The 25,979-nt window shown below is 40.2% G+C and overlaps 1 protein-coding gene and 2 pseudogenes across 1 annotated transcript; 1 reads left to right on the top strand and 2 right to left on the bottom strand.

Moving 5' to 3' along the window:
* Positions 1–783: 783 nt before the first annotated feature.
* On the bottom strand, positions 784–1,827 carry LOC131756661 (F-box only protein 28 pseudogene; annotated as a pseudogene).
* Positions 1,828–18,732: 16,905 nt separating this feature from the next.
* Positions 18,733–19,347, top strand: LOC131756662 (large ribosomal subunit protein eL15-like). The gene has a single exon (XM_059063667.2). It carries the CDS (start codon positions 18,733–18,735, stop codon positions 19,345–19,347), a length of 615 nt encoding a protein of 204 aa, XP_058919650.1.
* Positions 19,348–22,159: 2,812 nt separating this feature from the next.
* On the bottom strand, positions 22,160–23,757 carry LOC131756659 (serine/threonine-protein kinase PAK 2 pseudogene; annotated as a pseudogene).
* Between the last annotated feature and the right edge of the window lie 2,222 nt (positions 23,758–25,979).

Below are 25,979 nucleotides of genomic sequence, written 5' to 3'. Positions count from 1 at the left end.
AGCGGCTGGGCCCGTGAGCCATGGCCGCTGAGCCTGCGCGTCCGGAGCCTGTGCTCCGCAACGGGAGAGGCCACAACAGTGAGAGACCCGCATACCACACACACACACTATATATATATATATATATATATATATATATATATATATATATAGTCAATACTGCAGAGATCCCTTCTACAGTCAATACTATGGAAGTCCGTTTTAGTTACCCATTACTTCAATACCAAAAAGCATTTACTACTTTTCAGACATTCCAGACAAAGGTCATTTATAACAAAAAGTCAACTTTTTTTTTTTAAAAAACAAGATACTGTCCATTTAAAAAGTAGATCTTTTCTTTCAAGTGAATAGGACATTTTACGTATTAAACTTAACTTCCAGTTTGTCAGGACGGGTTTAAGATCCTTATGTAATGTGCATATACGCAGAAACAAATAAATTTGCTTTAAACGTTATCTGCACAGAAATAAAGTTAACTTCTCAAAACACGGTAGGAAAGGTCTGGATAGTACAAATCTATTGCAAAGTAAAAGGATTCTGTGCATCAGTTCAACCAGGAGAAGCAGGAAAAGACTGTCCCAACCATGAGAGTTCAAGTTTAAGTTGTGTTCCGAAAGCCTAGAGCTAAGGCACACCATGTTGCTCACAGTGACCTGATATGCAGAACTGCTCAAGCTATGAAGTCAGGTCTTCCTCTGGAGCTAGAAGCACATTCTGGTTAACTTTCTATTTCGGAGATGTTTAGATTTCCTAGGAAGAGTCTATGGCTTCTGCGGCCTTTTTTCATTTCCAAGGAGACTCTTCATTCTGCCCAGACCCTGAGGAGTCTCCTACTGCACTTTCCACTACTTCTCTCAGTTTGTGTTCCAGCTCTGCCAACCGTGCATTCTGTTCACCTACAATCTGGGTCTGCTCTAGCAGTTTCTGGTCCTGGTCTTGAAGCTGTTTCTGCTGTTCTAGCTCTTTGGTACGAAGCTCAGAAATTTCATGCCTGAGAACAGTCACCTCAGCACCATTTGTCTTAACCTGCTGCTGGAGTTTGGTAACCTCTTGTCTTGAAGGGTTTTGTTTGGAGAAGAGTTGCATTGCTGTCCGGGCTGCAGAAGGTCCTGGAACTGGAGGAGAGCCCATGAACCTTTCAGATACATCTGATTCTGGTAATTTCCTCTTTAGAAATGGAACAATCTTTTCATCAAAGTATTCTGTTGCCATGGAGGAAGTATCCCTTAACTCTTGAAGTACTTCATGAGCTCGCTGAGGGGCTCTGCTAGAATGGACATATCTCAACACATGATAAATCTCATCAATCACCTTTCCTGGGACGAAGCAACAGAGATTGGAGTCCACATACTTCATGAAAGTCATATTTAAGAGAGACAGCCTTGTTTCGACAGCAGCAAGGATGTCTGCATGAGGAGCTAATGAACAGTTTCTCCTTTCTGACTCTCTCCTCGGGAGTTGTGCTTTAACTTGCTTCTGACATGGATTATGGTACCTCTCCACTTTTAGAAATCCCTGACTCAACATTCTCTGGCAGACCAAGTCCATTCTTTTACAAGCCAGGGGGAGCTGGCTAGTTTTGTCCTGGGACATAAAGCTGGGGATGTTTTCGATGGCTACGATGGGCAGCGCCATGAACATGTTGTTTTGAGGCAGCCGGTCCAGAGCCAGCGCCGAGGCTGGGGACGCCTGGGACCCCGGCTGCAGGGGCTGGGGCAGGGGCGGTGGGGGCAGTCGCTGGGTAGAGCCGATGGCGGCAGGGGATCTGCAGTCGCCGTGGCCACCGCCTCCTTCCTCAGCTATCTGCTCCTCCGATGCTGCTGCCATCTTGGGGGCTTGATTCCTTCCTCTCTGTTTTTAAATAAGTTCATTTGTATCTTTTTTTTTTAAGATTCCACATATAAGTGATATTATATGATATTTGTCTTTCTGTGTCTGACTTACTTCACTTAGTATGATCATCTCTAGGTCCATCCATGTTGCTGCAAATGGCGTTGTTTCATTCTTTTTTATGGTGATTATTTAGATTTTTTTATGAAAAATTTAAAACATATAGCAAAATTTAAAAAATTCAAACACAAACACCATTTTTTTCCTATTACACAGCAATATTGTTAGTTTCAAATTAGCTGGGCTATTAGGACTGTCAGTTACCATGAAATTAAAGTGATTCTACATGTCAAACTCGAATAGAAAATGTCATGCAATATATAAATCACTAACAGGCCTCTGGTGCAGAGAATACATATATACTTATCACTGAGATTCACCATTAACATTTTAATATAGTTATTTAATCACATATCCATCCCTCTGCTCACCCATTAATCTATCTTTTTAAAATGCATTTTAAAGTAAATTATAGAGATCAGTACACTGCTCCCTAAATGCTTCAGTATGCATATAATTTACTAGAGTTCAAGAAAATGTTTATTTTTATAAAACACTTCAAGAACAGTTCTTATGAAATTGATTGGGATTCGATTTTGTGTGCAATTTTTAGATAACTCGGGCTACGTCTACATTTAAATTCACTGAATAAACATAGGGATGGTGAAGGGGAAAATCTATTACATTTTTATTCTCTTTTGTATGGATCTTCAGAGGCTAAGAAAGAAGCCCGGGGCATACAAAATAGAGAAGGATTCTATTTTTGTTTTGGCCCCTGAGTGTGTAGCCCCCAGGCCATCACAAAACTCTGTCTGGTAGTTTCTGACTCATAAAAATGGACACTGAAGAGACTTACCTGGTGGTCCAGGGGCCAAGACTCTCCATGCTCCCAATGCAGGGGGCACAGGTTTGATCCCCGGTGAGAGAACTAGATCCCACATGCTGCAACTAAGAGCTTGCATGCCGCAACGAAGATCCCACGTGCCGCAACTAAGAACTGGAGCAACCAAATAAATAAATAAGTAAATAAATAAATATATATTTTTTTAAAAAAGAAAGAATGGATACTGAAAGGTCTATGGATGTGTTTATTCTGCCATTGGCCAAGAGTGATGAGGCCCTGTGTACATGTTTTGCAGAAACAGCAGGTACGGCATATTACAGAGTCATTAGGAAGTGAAATGATGAATATTGTCTATCTGATACATTGGCCTAAAATATCTTGAGCCTGAAGACACAATGACTCCTTAAAAAAGATCATGTTTTGTCCAAATATGCCAACCTATACTTGTTTCTTATGTATGAGCAATTCACCATCTAAATGAATCTTTGTGGCTGTGCATTTTGAAAGATTCACCGTTCCCACCACCTCTGTCCCCACCTTGGTCATGGGTTGCATTCCCAGACCAGTTCAGTCACGAGTTCTCAGAGGTCTTACATCAAGACCCCTTCAAATACTGTGCCCATGATCTGGTTTTACTCATTCTACAAAATTTGCCAAATGTTTAGTTTTATGCTGTTGGTTCTGATTATATTTTTAATACAAATGAGTTAAAAATATAATTGTCACTAAAATGTAAAAGTGAACCCAGGTGGCTTGGTCCTCCATTTATCAAAAAATAATGACCAGGGGCTTCCGTGGTTGCGCAGTGGTTGAGGGTCCGCCTGCCGATGCAGGGGACGTGGGTTCGTGCCCCGGTCCGGGAAGATCCCACATGCCGCGGAGCGGCTGGGCCCGTGAGCCATGGCCGCTGAGCCTGCGCGTCCGGAGCCTGTGCTCCGCAACGGGAGAGGCCACAGCAGTGAGAGGCCCGCCTACCACACACACACAAAAATGGCCTACACCAATCTACCCAAGAGTGCCTCTGAATCTGTGTATAGAACATTCTCTCTGACTGAAACAGGGAGCCATTGGAAGGATTTGAACAGAGGTGACTTAGGTTTTCAAAGGATTTCCCTGGATATGTGTTGAGATTTGACTTCAGGGAGAAAGGTTAAAAGCAGGGACACCCATGAAGGTTGCAGTAACCAAGAAAGAAAGATGACAGAGGCTCAACTCAGGCTGTTTGCTGTAGGCCTGGAGAGAGGATCAGTTTCTGATTATGCAGCTTTAGAGGCAGAACTGAGAGGATTTCCTGACAGTTTGGATTTAGAGTGGGCGTATGGGAGAGGAGGTAATGAGGACTCCATGGTTTGGGGCTATGCTCCCAGGCTTCAGGTGCATGAACAGGGAGAAACGAAGGGAGGGAGGAAGAGGGAAGGAAGGGAGAAAAAAAGGAAAGAGGCAAGATGGGAACTGTTCTAGGTGCTGAGTGTATATAAGTGATGAAGACACAGTCTTAACAAATCCCAGTTATTTATTGAAATAAATGGACAAAGTTCAGAGGGGCACAGAACAGGGAGCAATCTGCCAGCAGGCTGGAGTCAGGGAGGTGACATTTGAGCTGGGTTTTGAAAGATGAATAAGAGACTGCCAGGTGTGTGTGCGTGTGTGTGCACATGTGCACGTGTATTGGGGCTGATGAATGGTGTGCAGATTTCTAGGAAGAGGGAAGTAGTAAGTGAATATTCTGAATCTGCAGATTATAATTAGGTAACCTTTAGAAAGTTCTGTAGCCTAGCCAATGCATCCCACAATCTGTAAAGAAATAGCTTTATCTTTCTGAGGGCTGGATAGGTTAGTGTTGCTGCATTTAGTGGTTTTTTTTTCAATTTGCCTTAAAAAATTTTATTATAAACTATTTAAGATATTAAAAAAAAGATACAAAGAACAGTTTAATGGCACTTAGTGATTTTAAGCTGAAGTCCTGGGGGCAAAAGGAAAACATTTAGCTCAAAGAGCATAGACAGCTAGTTTAAAAGAGCTTTTCTCATCTAGAAAAGCTAGATGCCACACTGCCACCAGTTTGCTGTCACACCTGGTGCCACACTCCTTTGATTTAGGGAGTCTTCTCTCATTGCTGTAAAAGTCTGCTATAATCCAAAATCTCACTTTCATCGTAGCATGGTTATTTCCTAGGCTTAATGAAACAAACATGCAGTCACAGCCCCTTGATTCAAGCAAAGCACCTCTCCTGGAATAAAAAAAATGCTGAGGTTTGGTTCTGTCCATGAGAAAGGACTAAATTTAGGGGATTTTGTTCCATACATTATTGCTTGACAATGGTGATGGTAACCTCTCAAATATTAACCTTTCCCATTAGCTTACGCCGACCTCACCATAGCTCTGCCAAGTGGTGATGGCAAGTGGCCTCTATTTTACGTTGAGAAGAACTGAGCCTTAGAGAGTTCAAAAGACTACAGGAAGCCATGAGACAAGAATGTAGCAGGGCTGACACTTGAACCAGAAAACTCAAAGTCAACTTTGTGCAATTTTTACTGCTTTACCCTCCACTTTCTCTGCAGTTTCTGGAGCAACCTTCTTCTTAAAGGATATAAAAGAAATGAAGGACTGTGTACGATGCCAGTCTAGACAGTTGCAGAGGGCCGTTGGATCTTGCCTTATTCACTACGATGGCCTGCTCTTTCTATGTTTCCTGGGGTCAGGTAACACTGAGTGCCAGAGTGCCCTGACCCACCCAGGTCTTTGGAGAGGCCTGATCTGTCTCGTGGATTGTAGGCATACTTCCTGAATGAAATGCCTCAGAAAGATAGGGTAGTTACTCCCGTTTCTCTGATGAGTCTAAGCTCATGAAATGCTGGGGTGATGGTTTATAAGCCACTCATAAGTTGAACGATTTTGAGTAAATATTCTTTTCTCTTTGAAATGAATCATTTAGAAGTTTGTTCAATCTTTTATGTAATGATCATAAAAGGAAAAGATCTATTAGTTGGCTTCAATGTACCCAGCACTACAAACATTTCCCAGACAGAGGCTCCACCCTCTGTGTGTTCAGAGCCGGGTGAGGGAAATAAACAATCAAGCAGATGACAAGCAATATGGTAAGTGGCATAGTTGAGGTATGAACGAGGCTTTATGGGAAACTAGTTGAAAACGTCCCAATAGCTGAGATTTTGTTCAGTTCCAAAATTTTAAACACCTTACAAATTAACTGTGTGCTAGTCTTTTAATTAGGCCGTGATGGGAGTATCACGGCCAACAGCCCCATTTATTGCATTGTACAGAGCTCTGCTGAACTCCGGTATTGTAATCCTTAACGCTCCCTGGAGGAATGCTCCATAATTCTGCACCTTATTATTTTTTTTCCCAAGCCTGATGACACATTAATTGCCATTGAAATGTTTGGCACATCCTCCCTCGAATAGTCTACAACGAAGTTGTATATATATATCCAAGCTGTCATAAGACTTGTGAATGGACACGGGAAGCAAATGCTAATGTTTATGCAATAGGTTAAAGGCTAACCTTTAGTATTTTTTCAACTGTCAAACATGCTGTGTGGATTCTACTATGATGTGTACAGAAGAATCTGTTCATGTCCCCCAGTTGTTTGCCTTCTGGAGCTTCCTGTTGCCCTGATGTGGTACACTGCAAGACTGTTTTGTGAGAAAGCCAAAAATACAGTGCTTAAAATAATCCTGCTTAAGTGAGTGGAAAAAAATTAAAAAGGAACATATCTCTGGACTTCAGAGGATAAAGTATATTAGAAATCAAACTGAAAAAAATGCGTTAAATTAACCTTGCACATTTGCATTGGGTCTTTCATCCAAATATTTTGAAGCTTTTGCTTACCTCTCAGTCATGTATATACAAACAAAACATTCTTAAATTGATCTTCTCTTCCCTTTGCCCATGTAGTTGATAACAGACACTTGATTTTCTCCACGTGGAGCTAGAGATGCTGTTGAAGGTAAATGGAGCAGATGTCTGCCTGAGTGGAACCATTGCATGCTGAATGCATAGAGGATGGGTTTTATTTTTATTTTTTATTTAAAAAATATCTTTATTGGGGTATAATAGCTTTACAATGGTGTGTTACTTTCACCTTTATAACAAAGTGAATCAACTATACATATACATATATCCCCATATCTCTTCCCTCTTGCATATCCCTCCCATCCTCCCTATCCCACCCCTCTAGGTGGTCACAAAGCACCAAGCTGATGTCCCTGTGCTATGTGGCTGCTTCCCACTAGCTATCTATTTTACATTTGGTAGTGTATATATGTCCATGCCACTCTCTCACTTTGTCCCAGCGTACCCTTCCCCCTCCCTGTGTCCTTAAGTCCATTCTCTATGTCTGTGTCTCTATTGCTGTCCTGCCCCTAGGTTCTTCAGAACCTTTTTTATTTTTAGATTCCATATATATGTGTTAGTATACGGGATTTGTTTTTCCCATTCTGACTTCACTCTGTACGACAGACTCTAGGTCCATCCACCTCACTACAAATAACTCAATTTCGTTTCTTTTTATGGCTGAGTAATATTCCATTGTATATGTGTGCCACATCTTCTTTATCCATTCATCTGTCAATGGACACTTAGGTTGCTTCCATGTCCTGGCTATTGTAAATAGAGCTGCAGTGAACATTGTGGTACATGACTTTTTTTAAATTATGGTTTTCTCAGGGTATATGCCCAGTAGTGAGATTGCTGAGTCATATGGTAGTTCTATGTTTAGTTTTTTAAGGAGCCTCCATACTGTTCTCCTTAGTGGCTGTATCAATTTACATTGCCACCAACAGTGCTAGAGTGTTCCCTTTTCTCCACACTCTCTCTAGCATTTATTGTTTGTAGATTTTTTGATGATGGCCATTCTGACCGGTGTGAGGTGATACCTCATTGCAGTTTTGATTTGCACTTCTGTAATGATTAGTGATGTTGAGCATTCTTTCATGTGTTTGTTGGCAATCTGTATATCTTTTGGAGAAATGTTTATTTAGGTCTTCTGCCCATTTTTGGATTGGATATATATTTTTTTTAATATTGAGCTGCATGAGCTGCTTGTAAATTTTGGAAATTAATCCTTTGTCAGTTGCTTCAATTGCAAATGTTTTCTCCCATTCTGAGGGTTGTCTTTTCATCTTGTTTATGGTTTCCTTTGCTGTGCAAAAGCTTTTAAGTTTCATTAGGTTCCATTTGTTTATTTTTGTTTTTATTTCCATTTCTCTAGGAGGTCGGTCAAAAAGGATCTTGCTGTGATTTATGTCATGGAGTGTTCTGCCTATGTTTTCCTCAAAGAGTTTTATAGTGCCTGGCCTTACATTTAGGTCTTTAATTCATTTTGAGTTTATTTTTGTGTATGGTTTTAGGGAGTGTTCTAATTTCATTCTTTTACATATAGGTGTCCAGTTTTCCCAGCACCACTTACTGAAGAGGCTGTCTTTTCTCCATTTTATATTCTTGCCTCCTTTATCAAAAATAAAGTGACCATATGTGCGTGGTTTTATCTCTGGGCTTTCTATCATGTTCTATTGATCTATTTTTCTGTTTTTGGTGTCAGTACCATACTGTCTTGATTACTGTAGCTTTGTAGTATAGTCTGAAGTCCAGGAGCCTGATTCCTCCCACTCTTTTTTTTTTTTTTTTTCTCAAGACTGCTTTGGCTAATCGGGATCTTTTGTGTTTCCATACAAATTGTGAAATTTTTTGTTGTAGTCTGTGAAAAATTCCATTGGTAGTTTGATAGGGATTGCACTGAATCTGTAGATTGCTTTGGGTAGTATAGGCATTTTCACAATGTTGATTCTTCCAATCCAAGAACATGGTTTATCTCTCCCTCTGTTTGTATCATTCTTAATTTCTTTCACCAGTGTCATAGTTTTCTGCATATAGGTCTTTTGTCTCCTTAGGTAGATTTATTCCTAGGTATTTTATCTTTTTTGTTACAATGGTAAATGGGAGTGTTTCCTTAATTTCTCTTTCAGATTTTTCATCATTAGTGTATAGGAATGCATGAGATTTCTGTGCATTAATTTTGTATCCTGCTACTTTACCAAATTCATTGATTAGCTCTAGTAGTTTTCTGGTACCATCTTTAGGATTCTCTATGTATAGTACCATGTCATCTGCAAACAGTGATGGTTTTACTTCTTCTTTTCCAATTTGGATTTCTTTTATTTCTTTTTCTTCTCTGATTGCTGTGGCTATAACTTCGAAGACTGTTGAATAATAGTGGTGAGAGTGCACAACCTTGTCTTGTTCCTGATCTTAGAGGAAATGGTTTCAGTTTTTCACCAATGAGAATGATGTTGGCTGTGGGTGTGTCATATATGGTGTTTATTTTGTTGAGGTAATTTCCCTCTATGCCTACTTTCTGCAGGGTTTTTATTTTTACCATAAATGGGTGTTGAAATTTGTCAAAAGATTTTTCTGATTCTGTTCAGAGTATCATATGGTTTTTCTCCTTCAATTTGTTAATAAGGTGTATCAGATTGATTGATTTGCATATATTGAAGAATCCTGGCATTCCTGGGATAAACCCCACATGATCATGGTGTATGATATTTTAATGTTCTGTTGGATTCTGTTTGCTAGTATTTTGTTGAGGATTTTTGCATGTATTTTCCCCAGTGATATTGGCCTGTAGTTTACTTTCTTTGTGGTATCTTTGTCTGCTTTTGTTATCAGGGTGATGGTGGCCTTGTAGAATGAGTTTGGGAGTGTTCATCCCTCTGCTATATTTTGGAAGAGTTTGAGAAGGATAGGTGTTATCTCTTTTGTAAATGTTTGGTAGAATTTGCCTGTGAAGCAATCTGGCCCTGGGCTTTTGTTTATTGGAAGATTTTTAATCACAGTCTCAATTTCAGTGCCTGTGATTGGTCTGTTTATATTTTCTATTTCTTCCTGCTTCAGTCTCGGAAGTTGTGCTTTTCTAAGAATTTGCCCATTTCTTCCAGATTGTCCATTTTATTGGCATATAGTTGCTTGTAGTAATCTCTTATGATCCTTTTTATTTCTGTATTGTCAGTTGTTACTTCTTTTTCTTTCTAATTCTATTGATTTGAGTCTTCTCCCTTTTATTCTTGTTGAGTCTGGCTAATGGTGTATCAATTTTGTTTATCTTCTCAAAGAAGCAGCTTTTAGTGTTATTGATCTTTGCTATTGTTTCTTTCATTTGTTTTTCATTTATTTCTGATCTGATCTTTATGATTTCTTTCCTTCTGCTAATTTTGTTTTTTCTTGTTCTTCTTTCTCTCATTGCTTTAGGTGTAAGCTTAGGATGTTTATTTGAGATGTTTCTTGTTTCTTGAGGTAGGATTGTATTGCTATGAACTTCCCTTTTAGAACTGATTTTGCTGCCTCCCATAGGTGTTGGGTTGTCATGTATTCATTGTCATTTGTTTCTATGTATTTTTTTATTTCCTCTTTGATTTATTCAATAATCTCTTGGTTATTTAGTAGTGTATTGTTTAGCCTCCATGTTTAGCCTCCTGTAATTGATATCTAGTCTCATAGCATTGTGGTCAGAAAAGATACTTGATACAATTTCAATTTTCTTAAATTTACCATGGCTTGATTTGTGACCCAAGATATGATCTATCTTGGCCAATGTTCCATTAGCACATGAGAAGAAAGTGTATTCTATTGTTTTCAGATGGAATGTGTTATAAATATCAATTAAGTCCATCTTGTGTAATGTATCATTTAAAGCTTGTGTTTCCTTATTTATTTTCATTTTGGATGATCTGTCCATTGGTGCAAGTGGGGTGTTAAAGTCCTCTACTATGATTGTGTTACTGTCGATTTCCCCTCTTATGGCTGTTAGCATTTGCCTTATGTATTGAGGTGCTCCTATGTTGGGTACATAAATATTTACAATTGTTATATATTCTTTTTGGATTGATCCTTTGATCATTATGTAGTGTCCTTCTTTGTCTCTTGTAATAGTCTTTATTTATTTATTTATTTATTTATTTATTTGCGGTACGCAGGCCTCTCACTGCTGTGGCCTCTCCCATTGCAGAGCACAGTCTCCGGACACGCAGGCTCAGCAGCCATGGCTCACAGGCCTAGCCGCTCCGCAGCATGTGGGATCTTCCTAGACCGAGGCATGAACCCGTGTCCCCTGAATCAGCAGGTGGACTCTCAACCACTGCACCACCAGGGAAGCCCAATAGTCTTTATTTTAAAGTCTATTTTGTCTGATATAAGAATTGTTACTCCAGCTTTCTTTTGATTTCCATTTGCATGCAATGTCTTTTTCCTTCCTCTCACTTTCTATCTGTATGTGTCCCTAAGTCTGAAGTGGGTCTCTTGTAGACAGCATATATACAGGTCTTGTTTTTGTATCCATTCAGCCAGTCTATGTCTTTGGATTGGATCATTTAATCCATTTACATTTAAAGTAGTTATCGATATGTATGTTCCTGTTACCATTTTCTTAACTGTTTTGGGTTTGTTATTGTAGGTCTTTTCCTTCTCTTGTGTTTCCTGTCTAGAGAAGTTCCTTTAGCATTTGTTGTAAAGCTGGTTTGGTGGTGCTGAATTCTCTTAGCTTTTGTTGTCTGTAAATGTTTTAATTTCTCCATCAAATCTGAATGAGATCCTTGCTGGGTATAAAAATCTTAGTTGTAGTTCTTTCCCTTTCTTCACTTTAAATATGTCCTGCCACTCCCTTCTGGTTTGCAGAGTTTCTGCTGAAAGATCAGATGTTAACCTTATGGGGATTCCCTTGTATGTTATTTGTTGTTTTTTCCTTGCTGCTTTTAATATTTTTTCTTTGTATTTAATTTTTGATAGTTAGATTAATATGTGTCTTGGCACGTTTCTCCTTGGATTTATCCTGTATGGGACTCTCTGCACTTCCTGGACTTGACTGACCATTTCCTTTCCCATATTAGGGAAGTTTTCAACTATAGTCTCTTCAAATATTTTCTCAGTCCCTTTCTTTTTCTGTTCTTTTTCTTGGACCCCTATAATCGAATGTTGGTGTAGTTAATATTGTCCCAGAGGTCTCTGAGGCTGTCCTCAATCCTTTTCATTCTTTTTTCTTTTTTCTGTTCTGCAGTAGTTATTTCCACTATTTTATCTTCCAGGTTACTTATGCGTTCTTCTGCCTCAGTTATTCTGCTATTGATTCCTTCTAGAGAATTTTAAATTTCATTATTGTGTTGTTCATCATTGTTTGTTTGCTCTTTAGTTCTTCTAGGTCCTTGTTCAATGTTGCTTTTATTTTCTGCATTTTATTTCCAAGGTTTTAGATCATCTTTACTATCATTACTCTGAATTATTTTCCAGGTAAACTGCGTATTTCCTCTTCATTTGTTTGGTCTGGGGGGTTTTTACCCTGCTCCTTCATCTTCTGTGTGTTTCACTGTCTTCTCATTTTGCTTAACTTACTCTGTTTGAGGTCTCCTTTTCGCAGGCTGCAGGTTCGTTGTTCATTCCCATTGTTTTTGGTGTCTGCCCGCAAAGGCTAAAGTTCGTTCAGTCGGTTATGTAGGCTTCCTGGTGGAGGGGACTGGTGCCTGTGTTCTGGCTGATGAGGCTTGATCTTCTCTTTCTGGTAGGCAAGACCATGTCTGGTGGTGTGTTTTGGGGTGTCTGTGACCTTATTTTGATCTTAGGCAGCTTCTCTGCTAATGGGTGGGGTTGTGTTCCTATCTTGCTAGTTGTTTGGCATACGGTGTCCAGCACTGTAGCTTGCTAGTTGTTGAGTGGAGCTGGGTCTTCGCGTTGAGATGAAGGTCTCTGGGAGAGCTTTTGTCATTTGATATTATGTGGAGCTGGGAGGTCTCTGGTGGACCAATGTCCTGAACTGAGCTCTCCGACCTCAGAGACACAGACCTGACACCTGGCTGGAGCACCAAGACGCTGTCTGCCACATGGCTCAGGAGAAAAGGGAGAATAAAAGAAAGAAAAATTAATTAATTAAAGTTATTAAAATAAAAAAATAAGAAAAATTAAAAATGGGAAAAAAAGAAAGAAGAGAGCAATGACACCAAAAAAAACAATTCCACCAATGCTAAAAAGCATTAAAAACTATACTGAAAAACAAAACAAAAGAAAACAAAAACAGACAGAACCCTAGGACAAATGGTAAAAGCAAAGCTATACAGACAAAATCACACAAAGAAGCATACACATGCACACTCACCAAAAGAGAAAAAGGAAAAAAACATCTATATAAAAAAAAGGGAGAGAGCAACCAAATCAGTAAACAAATATACCAATAGTAATAAACTCTAAATACTAAAGTAACATAAACATAAAGCCAGAAACAAATTGGATGCAGAAAGCAAACCCCAAGTCTACAGTTGCTCCCAAAGTTCACTGCCTCAATTTTCGGATGATTTGTTGTCTATTCAGGTATTCCAGAGATGCAGGGTACATCACGTTGATTGTGGAGATTGAATCCTCTGCTTCTGTGGCTGCTGGAAGAAATTTCCGTTTCTCTTCTTTGTTTGCACAGCTCCTGGGGTTCAGCTTTGGATTTGGCCCTGCCTCTGAGTGTAGGTCTCCTGAGGGTGTCTGTTCTTCACCCAGACAGGACAGGGTTAAAGTAGCAGCTGATTAGGGGGCTCTGGCTCACCCAGGCCAGGGGGAGGGAGGGGTATGGAGTGTAGGGTGAGGCTGCAACAGCAGAGGGCAGCATGATGTTGCACCAGCCTGAGGTGGACAGTGTGTCCTCTCGGGGAAGTTGTCCCTGAATCACGGGACCCTGGCTGTGGCGGGCTGCACAGGCTCCAGAGAGGGGATAGTGACGTGTGCTTGCACACAGGCTTCCTGGTGGCTGCAGCAGTAGCCTTAGTGTCTCATGCTCATCTCTGGTGTATGCACTGATAGCCATGGCTCACACCTCTCTCTGGTGCTCGTTTAGGCAGTACTCTGAATCCCCTCTCCTTGCACACCCCAAAACAATGGTCTCTTGTCTTTGGCAGGTCCAGACTTTTCCCCAGATGCCCTCCCGGTTAGCTGTGGTGCACTAGCCCACTTCAGGCTGTGTTCATGCAACCAACCCCAGTCCTCTCCCTGGGGTCTGACCTCCGAAGCCTAAGCCTCAGCTCCCAGTCCACACCCATCCCGGCCGGTGAGCAGACAAGCCTCTCCGGCTGGTGAGTGCTGGTCAGCACCAATCCTCTGTGCGAGAATCTCTCTGCTTTGCCCTCTGCACCCCTGTTGCTGCACTCTCCTCCATGGCTCAGAAGCTTCCCCCCTGCCACCCTCCATCTCTGACAGTGAAGGGGCTTCCTAGTGTGTGGAAACTTTTTCTCCTTCACAGCTCCCTACCAGAGGTGCAGGTCCCATCCCTATTCTTTTGTCTCTGTCTTTTTGTTTTTCTTTTACCCTACCCAGGTACATGAGGAGCTTCTTACATTTTGGGAAGTCTGAGGTCCTCTGACAGCGTACAGTAGGTGTTCTGCAGGAGTTATTCCACATGTAGATGTATTTCTGATGTATTTATGGGGAGGAAGGTGATCTCCACGTCTTACTCCTCTGCCATCTTGAATGTCTCTCCAAAGAATGATTTTTAAAATGTGGTTCCTTGGACCAGCTCAGCATGCAAATTCTCAGGTCCCACCCCAGACCTATTGAATCATAACCTCTGGAGGTGGGCTTCAGAAGCTGGGTTTTGACAGGTCTTCTGGATGATTCTGATGCAATGCTCAAGTGTGAGAGCCCCAGCATAGAACATTAGTGATGGCATCTTTCCATTTTATTGTTGAATGGTCCACAGAGGAAGAACAGAAACCTTGGACACTGGTATACAAAGCACTATTGGTCAAATTAAATGGAGTTAAAGAGGTTTATGGTTGAAGATGGAGAAACTCTGCCCAGGTCCCCTTTTCTATCCCTCCCTCTTAGTTTAGGCATTTCAGAAAGGCAAGGTCGCCATTAGACTCATCATACCTTAAGAGCTCATACGGCTTGCCTTGTGATCACCAAGGCAGGCTTAACCAAGTCCTCTGCATGCCAAATGTAGGCTCTTGAGGCCTTGGATGGATTCTGTTTGGGGTGCCTAATACCTCTCCTGTGCCCTTGCACATGCTGTCCTTCTGCCTGGAACTCCCTTTCTCCTCTTGCTCACTTACAAATTTCTCCTCATCCTTTGAGTCCCAACTCCAACGTCATCTGCTCTGTGAAGCCTTCAACCAAGTGCAGAGGGGTGTTCCCCATTGTGCTCCTCAGGACCTTGTGTAGATTTCAATATTATTTTGCTTACCCCATGATACTGCAGCATATCCATGTCTTTCTCTCCACGAGAGCTCCAAGTCCTCTGAGGAAAAGATATATTTCATTAATCTGTTATTTCTAGTGCCTGACATATTGTCTGGCAAGCAGTAGACACCTGATAAAATGTTGCAAGAGTATTGCAATGTTTTATTCCTCCCTTCTCTCTCTCTCTGAATTATTATAATGCTGCTGAATATTTGCAAGTTGCTGACCTCAAGACCCTCTGCCCCATAATGTATTGTGTGTATTTATTAATAACAATGACATTCTCTTACATGACTATAATACAATGATTGAAATCAGGAAATTTAACATTGATACAGAATAATTATATAATATTCAGCCCATATTAAAATTTTACCTATTGTCTTAATGTCTTTTATAACATTTTTTCCCAATCTAAGATCATGCACTGCCTTGAGCTGTCATGTCTTGTTAGAGTGTTTGTCTCAGTTCTTCAGTTTTTCTTTGTTTTTCATGAAATTCATATTTTTGAGGAGCACAGGCCTGTTATTTTTTACACTGTCCCCAAGTTTTGGTTTATATGATTGTTTCATCATTATTAGATTTAGGTCATGGATTTTGGGGAGGGCTACCATATAAATGACGTTGAGTTTTCTCATGTATAACATCAGGAGGTATATGGTGTTAGTTTATCCTATTATTGTTGATATTAATTTTGATCACTTGATTAAGCTGTGTCCATCATTTCTCCATTGTACTTTTCTTGCCTTTTGTAATTTATAAGTAATTTTTGAGGAGGTACTTTGAAACTGTGTTAAAACCCTGTTTCCCAACACACTTTTACCCAATGGTGTTAAAATCTCTTGGTGATTCTTCCCTGAATCAATTGTTACTATGGTGGCTGCAAAATAATTTAACTGAACAAATTGATCTTAAAAAAAAAGATCTTTCAGATAACTATTTGAGCAACATAGTTTGAGAGAAGTCTCTCTCTACCCCAACCCCCCTAGAATTATTTCTAATAGTAGATAGTAAAGAATTGGTATCCTGGGACTTCCCTGGTGGTCCAGTGGTTAAGACTCTGTGCTTCCACTGCAGGGGGCATGGTTTCAATCTCTGGTCAGGGAACTAAGATCCTGAATGCTATGTGGTGTGGCCAAAACAAATTTTTTTTAATTAAAAAAAAATCGGTATCCAATTCAATCCCTACCTATTTTACAATTCATTTAATAACTTCATTTTTTTCCTTCCACGATGAGCCCTACACATGTTTAAATTCAACCCCCCTTCTACAGCTTAAATTAGATTTAAACATCCTTATTAAATAGTATATGTAATGTAGATACTAAGTCAATCTACAGACCTTTTTCTCTTCAGTGATATAGCACACATAAGCACAGCTGTAAAATATTTATAAACTTTTGACTTTCCCACTAGATTTCCATAAACAACTTTAGTGCTTTATTTACAACTAACTAAAAATACTTCTCATTTCTTTCTTTTTTTTAACATCTTTATTGGAGTATAATTGCTTTACAATGGTGTGCTAGTTTCTGCTTTATAACAAAGTGAATCAGCTATACATATACATACATCCCCATATCTCTTCCCTCTTGCATATCCCTCCCATCCTCCCTATCCCACCCCTCTAGGTGGTCACAAAACACTGAGCTGATCTCCCTGTGCTATGTGGCTGCTTCCCACTAGCTATCTATTTTACATTGGGTAGTATATATAAGTCCATGCCACTCTCTCACTTCGTCCCAGCATACCCTTCCCCCTCCCCACGTCCTCAAGTCTATTCTGTAGTAGGTCTGCAACTTCTCATTTCTTATGACTAATTGCATTAATACCAATAATTAGGACATAATGGAATATGAAAATGTAGATACACTACTTGAAGGTTTTATATTTCATCTAACTTTATTACCTAAGAGTTAAAAAAATTGAAGTATGGTATCATTGTAATAATAGCAATTGTAATCATTATGCATGAATTTATTTTGGATCATTATTCCTGGCTCTTTCAAACTCTCACTTTTTTTTCAGATATAATTTTTCTTGCAACAAGATGTGAATATTTTAATTTAAAATTAATAAATCACAATTCTATATTGCTTTTAAGATTATTCAAAAATGACACATTTCAGGATTAACCAAAGTACATTTCTATTACAAGTTCGTTTATCCAAGTAGGTAAAGAAGAAACCACACTGTAGCTCCTTAACCTAGGAGTCAGGTTTTAATGACAAAGTCCATTGCCAGCAATGTACACGCAGGTAACCATCAAAGAAGTTGTAAATACAAATCCCAAACTGCTTCTATAACCTTAAAAGACTTTTGTTGAGTCACAGGCATAAAAATGGGGCATTGGCACTGCATTCAGTGAATATGGTCTTTATGACTTATGTATGGAAGTGCCTTCTAGAGTGGTCATGAGGATCACAGTCTTATATCATGTAGTTGGTTTTCTATTTCATTGGTAGCATCTTCTTTATCATAATTCATCCAGACAACTATTTACAAAGAATGTTCAAATATGGAACTCAGGAGACACTGTAGCTTTCCACCAGGAATAAACCAGCTTATTTCTGTAAAGTAATTTAGTAATAGCTGTAGAAAGCCAATATAATCCAGAGAAAAATGAAATCAAGAATCAAATTGAAAACAGAGACCATTAAGTGCTCTAGATACAAGTTTCACTAATTGTCTTATTTTTGTGAAAACCTTCCTGCCTTACCAATTAAAAAAACCCAAAAAACCCACCAGCCTTTTCTGTCCTTATACCTGTATCTTAACACAGATATGATGGGAATGATAGGAAATAAAACTCTATTACGTTCTCCTAATGTACTCCAAAACATCAAAATTATTATTATTATTTTGCTGTACGCGGCCCTCTCACTGTTGTGGCCTCTCTCGTTGCGGAGCACAGGCTCCGGACGCGCAGGCTCAGCAGCCATGGCTCACAGGCCCAGCCGCTCCGCGGCATGTGGGATCTTCCTGGACCAGGGCACGAACCTGTGTCCCCTGCATCGGCAGGCCGACTCTCAACCACTGCGTCAGCAGGGAAGCCCAATCAAAATTATTTTTATTCATGACTTGTACTATTGCAGGATGGCAAGTCAATTAGGACCCAATGGTGGGAAAAAAAAGCCAGAACCAAAGCACAGATTTTTCTCTTTCATGTGGCTCTTGGCATGTCAGAAGGGACAATACTGCCTCCAAAAGCCAAACAATTAAAATGATGAGAGAAGAAGAGGAGAGGAAGGGAAGGGAGAAGAGAGGGCACTCTAATAATTAATCCTACAGGCCACAGACCTTTTTAAAATCTTTAAAATTTAAAATGTATTGCTATCAACAAGCACGTTTCATTATTCTTTCTTTCTCCAGGTTTTTTATTTTATTTTTTTTCCTTCGGTACTCTGGCCTCTCACCGCTGTGGCCTCTTCCGTCGCGGAGCACAGGCTCCAGACGCGCAGGCTCAGCGGCCACGGCTCACAGGCCCAGCCGCTCCGCGGCATGTGGGATCTTCCCGGACCGGGGCCCGAACCCGTGTCTCCTGCATCGGCAGGCGGACTCTCAACCACTGCGCCACCAGCGAAGGCCCATCTCCAATTTTTACATGAATATTATTTACTTATTTGAAAAAAATCTAAAGTAACTGAACATCTCAAATGACCCATGAATTTACCAAGAAGTACTTTGTCACTTAAGTTCTCACAGACAGTAAAAATGTTGGTAATGGGGGAGAAAGGGTCCTTCCTTTTCATTTGGCGGCAGCCATCAGGGGAGTCGAGATGGGCACGTACAAGTACATCCAGCAGCTGTGGAGGAAGAAGCAGTTGGACGTGATGCGCTTTCTGCTCAGGGTTCGCTGCTGGCAGTATCGCCAGCTCTGGGCGCTGCCCCGGGCTCCGCGCCCCACCCGGTCCGACAGGGCGCGCAGGCTGGGCTACAAGGCCAAGCAAGGTTATGTGGTATGTCAGGTTCGCGTGCGCCGCGGTGGCCGCAAACGTCCGGTCCCGAAGGGTGCCACCTACGGCAAGCCCGTCCACCACGGCGTCAACCAGCTCAAGCTTGCCCGGAGCCTTCAGTCTGTTTCCGAGGAGCGAGCGGGATGCCACTGTGGGGCCCTGAGGGTCCTGAATTCTTACTGGGTGGATGAAGATTCTACGTACAAATTTTTTGAGGTTATCCTCATTGATCCCTTCCATAAAGCTATCAGAAGAAACCCTGACACCCAGTGGATCACCAAACCAGTCCACAAGCACAGGGAGATGCGGGGGCTGACCTCTGCAGGCAGGAAGAGCCGAGGCCTCTGCAAAGGCTACAAGTTCCACCACACGATCGGTGGTTCTCACCACGCAGCCTGGAGAAGGCGCAATACTCTCCAGCTCCACCACTGCCAATAATATAAGTAATGTTTGCAAAATCCTTACCTAATAAACAGTTTAGGACATCCACGTCTGCTTAAAAGTGTTTTTTAATCTGTCTGTTGAAACTAGTTGTCTGCGGATTGCTTCATTGAATGCATTGTCAAATTCTGAAAGTTAAAGTGCAATAATGTTTGAAGATTTTAAGTGATGGTGTATCTTGTTTCTAATATGGGAAATGCCTTTGTTTTTGCTTTATTAGGCAGTTGATATGTCCGTGTTTAAAATGCTGTCTGGTAACAATAGGTGTAAAATTCTGTAAAAGAGGAGTGCAGAAACTAGCCATGTAGATTTGTTGCTGCATGTGATGAAACTTACAGCTTTAGTGAGGTGAGGCAATGCTCTGTTGGTTTACTCTAAAGTGGCTGTTTTACGGAGTTTGGCAAGCACAGACTTAAAATTGGGTTTTCCTTGGAAATGTGAAGGATGTCATGATCCTTTATCACGATCATTATGCTGAAAAGTAAAGTTAACTAGGGCCCACATTTTTAGACTTAATCTGCTATTCCATATATGTAACTGCTGCTTCCAAAAGGCGGAAAGTAAAGGAATACCACCATTTTTTAAGAGAATTGAATAAACCTGTTGTAAGATGTTTCTCTTACAAATTGAAACAAATCCTGGTTAGCCTAAATTAAATTGCCTTGGCCTCGATGATACCACTGAAGTTCCCATAAAAGGTGGGAGCTCCTGGTTCAATCCCGTGACTCTGATCTGAAGAATACTTAACTTCATGCAAAATAGTTATGGTATTTACACTAGTGTATATTGAAACTGGTGGAAATTGAACATTGGGTAAATGAAGAGGGAGTTTTTAACCCTAAGGTTTGGAAGCTAATTATGCTAGGATTGGAAAATTGGTGTTCATCAGGTCCCTTTCAAGTGTGGGAGGATAGAAGGGGCTTGGATCAAATTTTTAAATATTTTATTTTTAGTATTAGTTTGTGACCCATTACGAAACCTAAGCTGTCTTGGGGAAAATAGGGTTGGTTTTATTTAAAAGTAACATTGCTAAGTCTAGTCAGTGTTATCTTGGCTCATCACTTTATCCATTCCCATAAGGCTACTAAGAAGAGTTGTGTAGTTGGTGTCAATACAAGTTCAATTGGTTTCCAATTTTATGTGTGGTCTACAGTTATTTTTCTCATCCCTGCTCAAACTACGCCCAAGAGCCTCACCATCCCACAAACGTGCCAGGCCACCCACCGGTTGTGGTCGGGCGTACCACCACATTCTGCTTGCCTCATGACTTCCCCTAGACTAAGCTTCTGCTTCCCAGGGTGGAGTTGAGTGCGTAGGAAATATGGAAGAGGAGTTGCCCCAGTTCTTTCCAGTTCTTGGTTTGCTATCTTAATAGGTAGTTTAATTTGGAAATCTAATTGCTGGATTTCTTTCAAACCAATTTTCCTTGTATTTTCTTCAAGGGTCTTTTAAAAGGCCCACTTAAATGATTTCCAGAAAACATGTAGCAGGCTCGCAAAATCTTTTGAGACTCAAATTCCTTCCCACTTAGAAAATCTTAAACCATATTACTTTGTGTGTAGAGGTGGTTCAACTATAGATAATGATTGACTAAATGTCTATTAAACTAAAAAAAAAATGTTGGTAATGGGTTGGGAACAATGTTTACAAAAATCTCTACAGTTTATTGGTCAGAAGCTGCATCTCTAAGTAACCGACATTTCTCTTTCATGAATATAATGTTATCTAATTATTTTAGAGCTCACCAAGGTTCAAGCCTCTCACTTCATCTCTTCTAGTTCCAAATATTTTTTACCTTTAAATAGAATAAAAAGTTAACTTTTAAATTCTGAAAATTCAATGGTTATTATATTATTTACCATGGGAAGGGGGTGAGGAGTAGGGTGAGAAAGGGTTAATTAAAAAACAAACTAGCTAAAATTACAACATATACAGAAGCTTATTTCCAAAATGAAGGGAAAAAAAGAGGGAAGGGGAAAGTAGCCACACAAAGTCCTGAAGCCAAATCTGAAGAGGACATAGAAAGAAAAATGAAACTAAGAAAGTATAGTCAATGGGACTCTTTTACTGTTACAATGATTTAGTTATAAATATAGATTATTAGTCTTCTCTCTATACAAGTAACAAATGCCAAAAAACTCACTATTATGAAATTTTAAGGATTGACTCTTTTACATTTGTTAAAAAAGATAAAAATCACATACTTCTCTTCCCTTCCTTCAGTTCAAATTCTGAACTGAAATGTTACATGTAACAATAGCTGGTTCTAACTTCTAAACAAAGTTAAACCATATTGAACTCCTTTGCCAATATAAGGAGCTATGTAATTTCTATCACACTTGCCTCCAATTTAGGCATAAGAAACATTTCTCAAAGCAACTCAAAAGGAGCAAGTCAGGAGAAAGAAAGTTATGAAGAAGAGAGAAAAGAAGACTAGCAGATAAAACAAATACTCTGAAAAACTCAAATCTGCCATTCAAGTACTGAAAATACCCCAGAAGGGGCAATGAATGGGATCTATTATAATGAAGTCAGCAAAATAAAATGCAAATCTCAAACATGATAAATGGCCCTGATGGGCTTTCTGCTGAAGGGCATAAGGCTAGTGATTCAGTCCACAATTCCCTTTGAACCCTAAAGAAGGGATTCAATAGAAAGTTGTCCCTCTGTTTTGCAATTTTTTCTTGGTTCTCTTCAGGAAGTAGTAGCTTGTTTCTTCCCTCCATGTTATGCAGACCATTTCTTTAAACCCCCAAAGAATAATAATTTTCATATAGTAAAAGACTTCTTTTAGAAAATGGAAAAAAGAATATGAGGCCACAGCAATGATGTTAACGGTTACTCTTCAATGCTTCTTTAGCTGCCATGATCAGTGGTGTCAAGCTGGATAATGGTTTGGCCAGTTTCAGGAAGGGATGCTGTAACAATTCTCTGGCTGAACTCCTTTTCTGCACATCCATCTCCAAACATTGATTTAAGAAATCCTGAAATATTGGGGAAGTTTCTCTGGGCTTTGAAGTTCTGGGGTTCCATTAGTCGCTATCAGGCCCTCAAAGGATTTTCACTGAGGTATGGAGGCTCTCCTTCTACCATCTCAATAGCCATAATACCCAGAGACCAGATGTCTACTTTAGGGCCATAAACTTTCCGTGTAACCACCTCTGGTGCCATACAGTATGGCATTCCAACCATCGTACTTTGCTTGCTCTACTCAGGAGTGATCTGGGCACAGAAACCAAAGTCAGTAAGTTTAACAGATCCTTCCATGCCCCAAAGCACATTGTCACTTTTGATGTCTCTATGGGTCACTTGATTAGCACGTAAAAACTCCAGTGCCTGTGAACACTCTCTGCGTACAGCAGCAATCTGTGCTGCATCCATGCAGATCTCTGTTACAACATCAGTAAGTGATCCCCCAGCGAGATACTCCATTACCACAAACAATTCGTCTCCCACCAGGAAACTGTCTAAGAAGTTAACTATGTTGGGATTGTTTAATTCTTTCATCACCAGAATCTCATTAATGATCAATTCCTTCTTTGGCTGTTTCTGTAAATTAATCTGCTTAATAGCAATCTCTTGTCCCAATGCCACATCAGTAGCAGTGAAAACTGTGCCAGAAGCCCCTTGCCCAATTTTTTCATGTCTTGTATATTTTTTCTTAGGGTCACCTATGCTTATAATAGTTCTTAATTGCTCCATAATCTCTTCATCTGTCATTTTGGCCTTCTTTGTATGCTCGTCTGAAGTCTTGGCACCACTGTCAACATTAGAATCACCAACTGGTGCAGGAATAGGATCAGTTACAGACCGTGTATAAATTGATTTTGTATGATCTGGTCATGGGGCAATAATAGAAGGAGGTGTTTCTTCATCATCATCATCTTCTTCTGTTACTACTGCTGTTTCCGAACCCTTGGTATTCAGTGCTGGTGTTCCAGACGGGAAGCCATCTTTCTCAGGAGGAGTAAAGCTCAGATATTTCTGCTTCACTGTGTTGGAGTCATAGAACTTTAAGACATCCAGCACAGCCCGAGGATTCTTCTTTTGCTCTAGTTTTGTGATATTGGAGGTCTGTAATAATTGAGCCCACTGTTCTGCCATGCAAGTGAATTCTCCAGTAACAGCCTCAAAGCCAACATGGATGGTGTGCTCAAAATCATATGGAGGAGAAATTTCTGGCCTTTCCTTCTCTTTCTTCTTACTTAATTTCTCTGTGCTTGAGTATATAGAGACGATTTTATTCCTGTTTTTTTTTTTTTCCCTCTGGAAGAGAGGTCAAAGGTTTCAAACTGTGATTGGCTGACACAGGGTCTTTGCCTACAGTGCTAAAAATGGTACTGCTCATTTGCACGGGGTGGGGGGAGGTGTTGGAGGCTTGTCTTCCAGTTCTCCGTTATCAGACATGATTCAGAATTATGGTATGGCCCAGGTGAGGAAAGGTCCCTGCCCCAGCGAGGAGCCTCCGGCCGAGCTCCCTGCGGGCTCAGGAGCCGCCCCCAAACTCTCACTCTCTTTACCCTCACATTGTCCTTAATCCATTAGAACCATCTATTCTTTAAGATTCACACTTTCATTTATTTGCCATTAGATGAAAGTTTGTTGGGGAATGGAAAACTTATTCTTAAAGTATCTTCTTTCAAATTACTTGCAAGCCTCCTTAAGGAGACATTGATGGGAGGTTGATGTAGAAACTGAGGAACAGAGAATCCAATTATATCACATCATTCATTGGAAAGTCGCTGGATTAATGCTCTGGGGAAGGTTTGTAATACAGTGGGCAATATCATAGGTGTCCCAAGCTCTCTAGAGTCATCACATCAACGTTGAGAGTTGTGGCTTGCTCAAGTACATGGAGCCAAAGGTCAAGCTGAAACCAGAATCAAGGCTTCCTTTGGAGTCAAGACTTCTCCCAGTATTTTCTGTTGCTGTAAAATAATATAACAGATGTGGTTATCTCACACCCTGAATCACTGCCAAGGAGAAAATGAAGCATGCACAGTAGAAACATGTCTTAGAGAAGCAGCGTGGCTACACTTACACCTTCTGCAGAGTGGACTCAGCTGTTGGGTGGCTGCTATTTCTGGGCATTGTGATATCATTTCTACACAATATTCTGCTTAAAGGGCCTGAGACTGCAAAGTGATTTAGACACTGTGAGATTCTTGCTTAAGCTCTTTGATGAGTTTAAAGAGGGCTTGAACTCACATTTTTACCCCAAGGCAAATTGCTCACAGGTCTTCATTTTACATGAAGCAGACTCTGGTGACTTGAGTGACAGTCTGGCCTTGGAGATTTTCCTTGAAGGGTTTGAAGCAGATGTTTGAAGTACAGCCATGCAATGGACCTGGAATCAGGCTACCTGGGGCAGAACTTGACTGTGCATGACTGTGTAGCCCTGGGACTCTGCTTAAACCTTTCTGGGACCTGACCTTTTCATTTCCATCAACAAAATGAACAAAGTAAGGCCTGCTTAGCTGGCTTTTCCTAGATTTGAGGAGAGGAACATGGAGATTAGCACAGTTACTTACAAAGTAGCAATCAACTGAAAGTGAAAACTGAACCAAGCAAATAAAAAATATAAAGTACAATATACACAACAAAATAACTGCTTTATTAATACACAGTGCAAAGTATTAGTGATCCTCTACCTCCACAGATTCAGAGTTTCAAATTAGGGGGAATACGTTTTCACTTTTACATAGTGAATTTATAAGAAGACTTATTTAACAAGCACTTAAAGAGTGCTTTTAAGTGCCAGGCATGGGTAAACTGTTTTACAATAATGAACTCATTTGATCTTTATCACAAGGCTATGAAGTAGATGCTATTATTGCTCCCATTTTACAAATGGGGAAACTAAGAAGAGAAGCAACTTGCCCAAGATCCAAATATTAAGTAGCAGATCTGAGATTCAAACGTAGGTTGTCTGTCTCCAAGAATCCTTGCTTTTAGCCCCACTGAACTCTGCTGAGGATGGCTGTGAGGTTAGTTAGATAGAAGATAAAGATGAAGTGTTCCTTGTTCCAGTTGGAACATCTCATTCAATGTGATTGCCATGTTGTTCTTATTTTTAAATATATGGGGTTTCTTAGAGTCAAAAATTAGAAATAGAATTGGGAGTGGATGATTTCCATGGAGGCCTTTGGAACTAGATCCAAGTCTAGGAGAGGGAAGTCTGGCGTTCTGCTTCTTCTGGGAACATGTAAAATATTCTCAGGCTAGCCTGATTTTATCAGGCAGATGTGCTTCTGAGACACTTGAATATTTCCTCATACCACAGTGTTTATCAGGTCATCCAATGCTTGTATAAAAATACAAGCAAAATCATCCAGAAATGTTTATGTTCCACCAAATGAATTCAGTGTGTGAAATGGTGGTTCTACCCCATGCCCTATATGATCTTTCCTTTTATAGCCATATCTGAACAACTTTAAACAGATGAAGTCTGAGGTATATACTTCAGGCGTTTACAAAATTCTTCCTGAGTTGGGTCAGCAAGACCATAGTCCTTGCACAACTGAAAAAATATGGCAACACGTCCTTCTTTATTTTTATAATTGGTCTGGGGAAGGACATAGTTGTGTGTGTGTGTGTGTGTTTTTAAATCAACTGTCTTCAGGTATAAT

The sequence above is a fragment of the Kogia breviceps genome, chromosome 5, assembly GCF_026419965.1.
Source record: "Kogia breviceps isolate mKogBre1 chromosome 5, mKogBre1 haplotype 1, whole genome shotgun sequence".
Taxonomy (NCBI): domain Eukaryota; kingdom Metazoa; phylum Chordata; class Mammalia; order Artiodactyla; family Physeteridae; genus Kogia; species Kogia breviceps.
The sequence above is the reverse complement of the archived record's forward strand: the minus strand, read 5'-3'. Positions and strand labels throughout refer to the sequence as shown.

Excerpts from the sequence above, each read along its gene's own strand:
- LOC131756662 (XM_059063667.2), top strand. The coding sequence starts at position 18,733 with ATGGGCACGTACAAGTACATCCAGCAGCTGTGGAGGAAGAAGCAGTTG.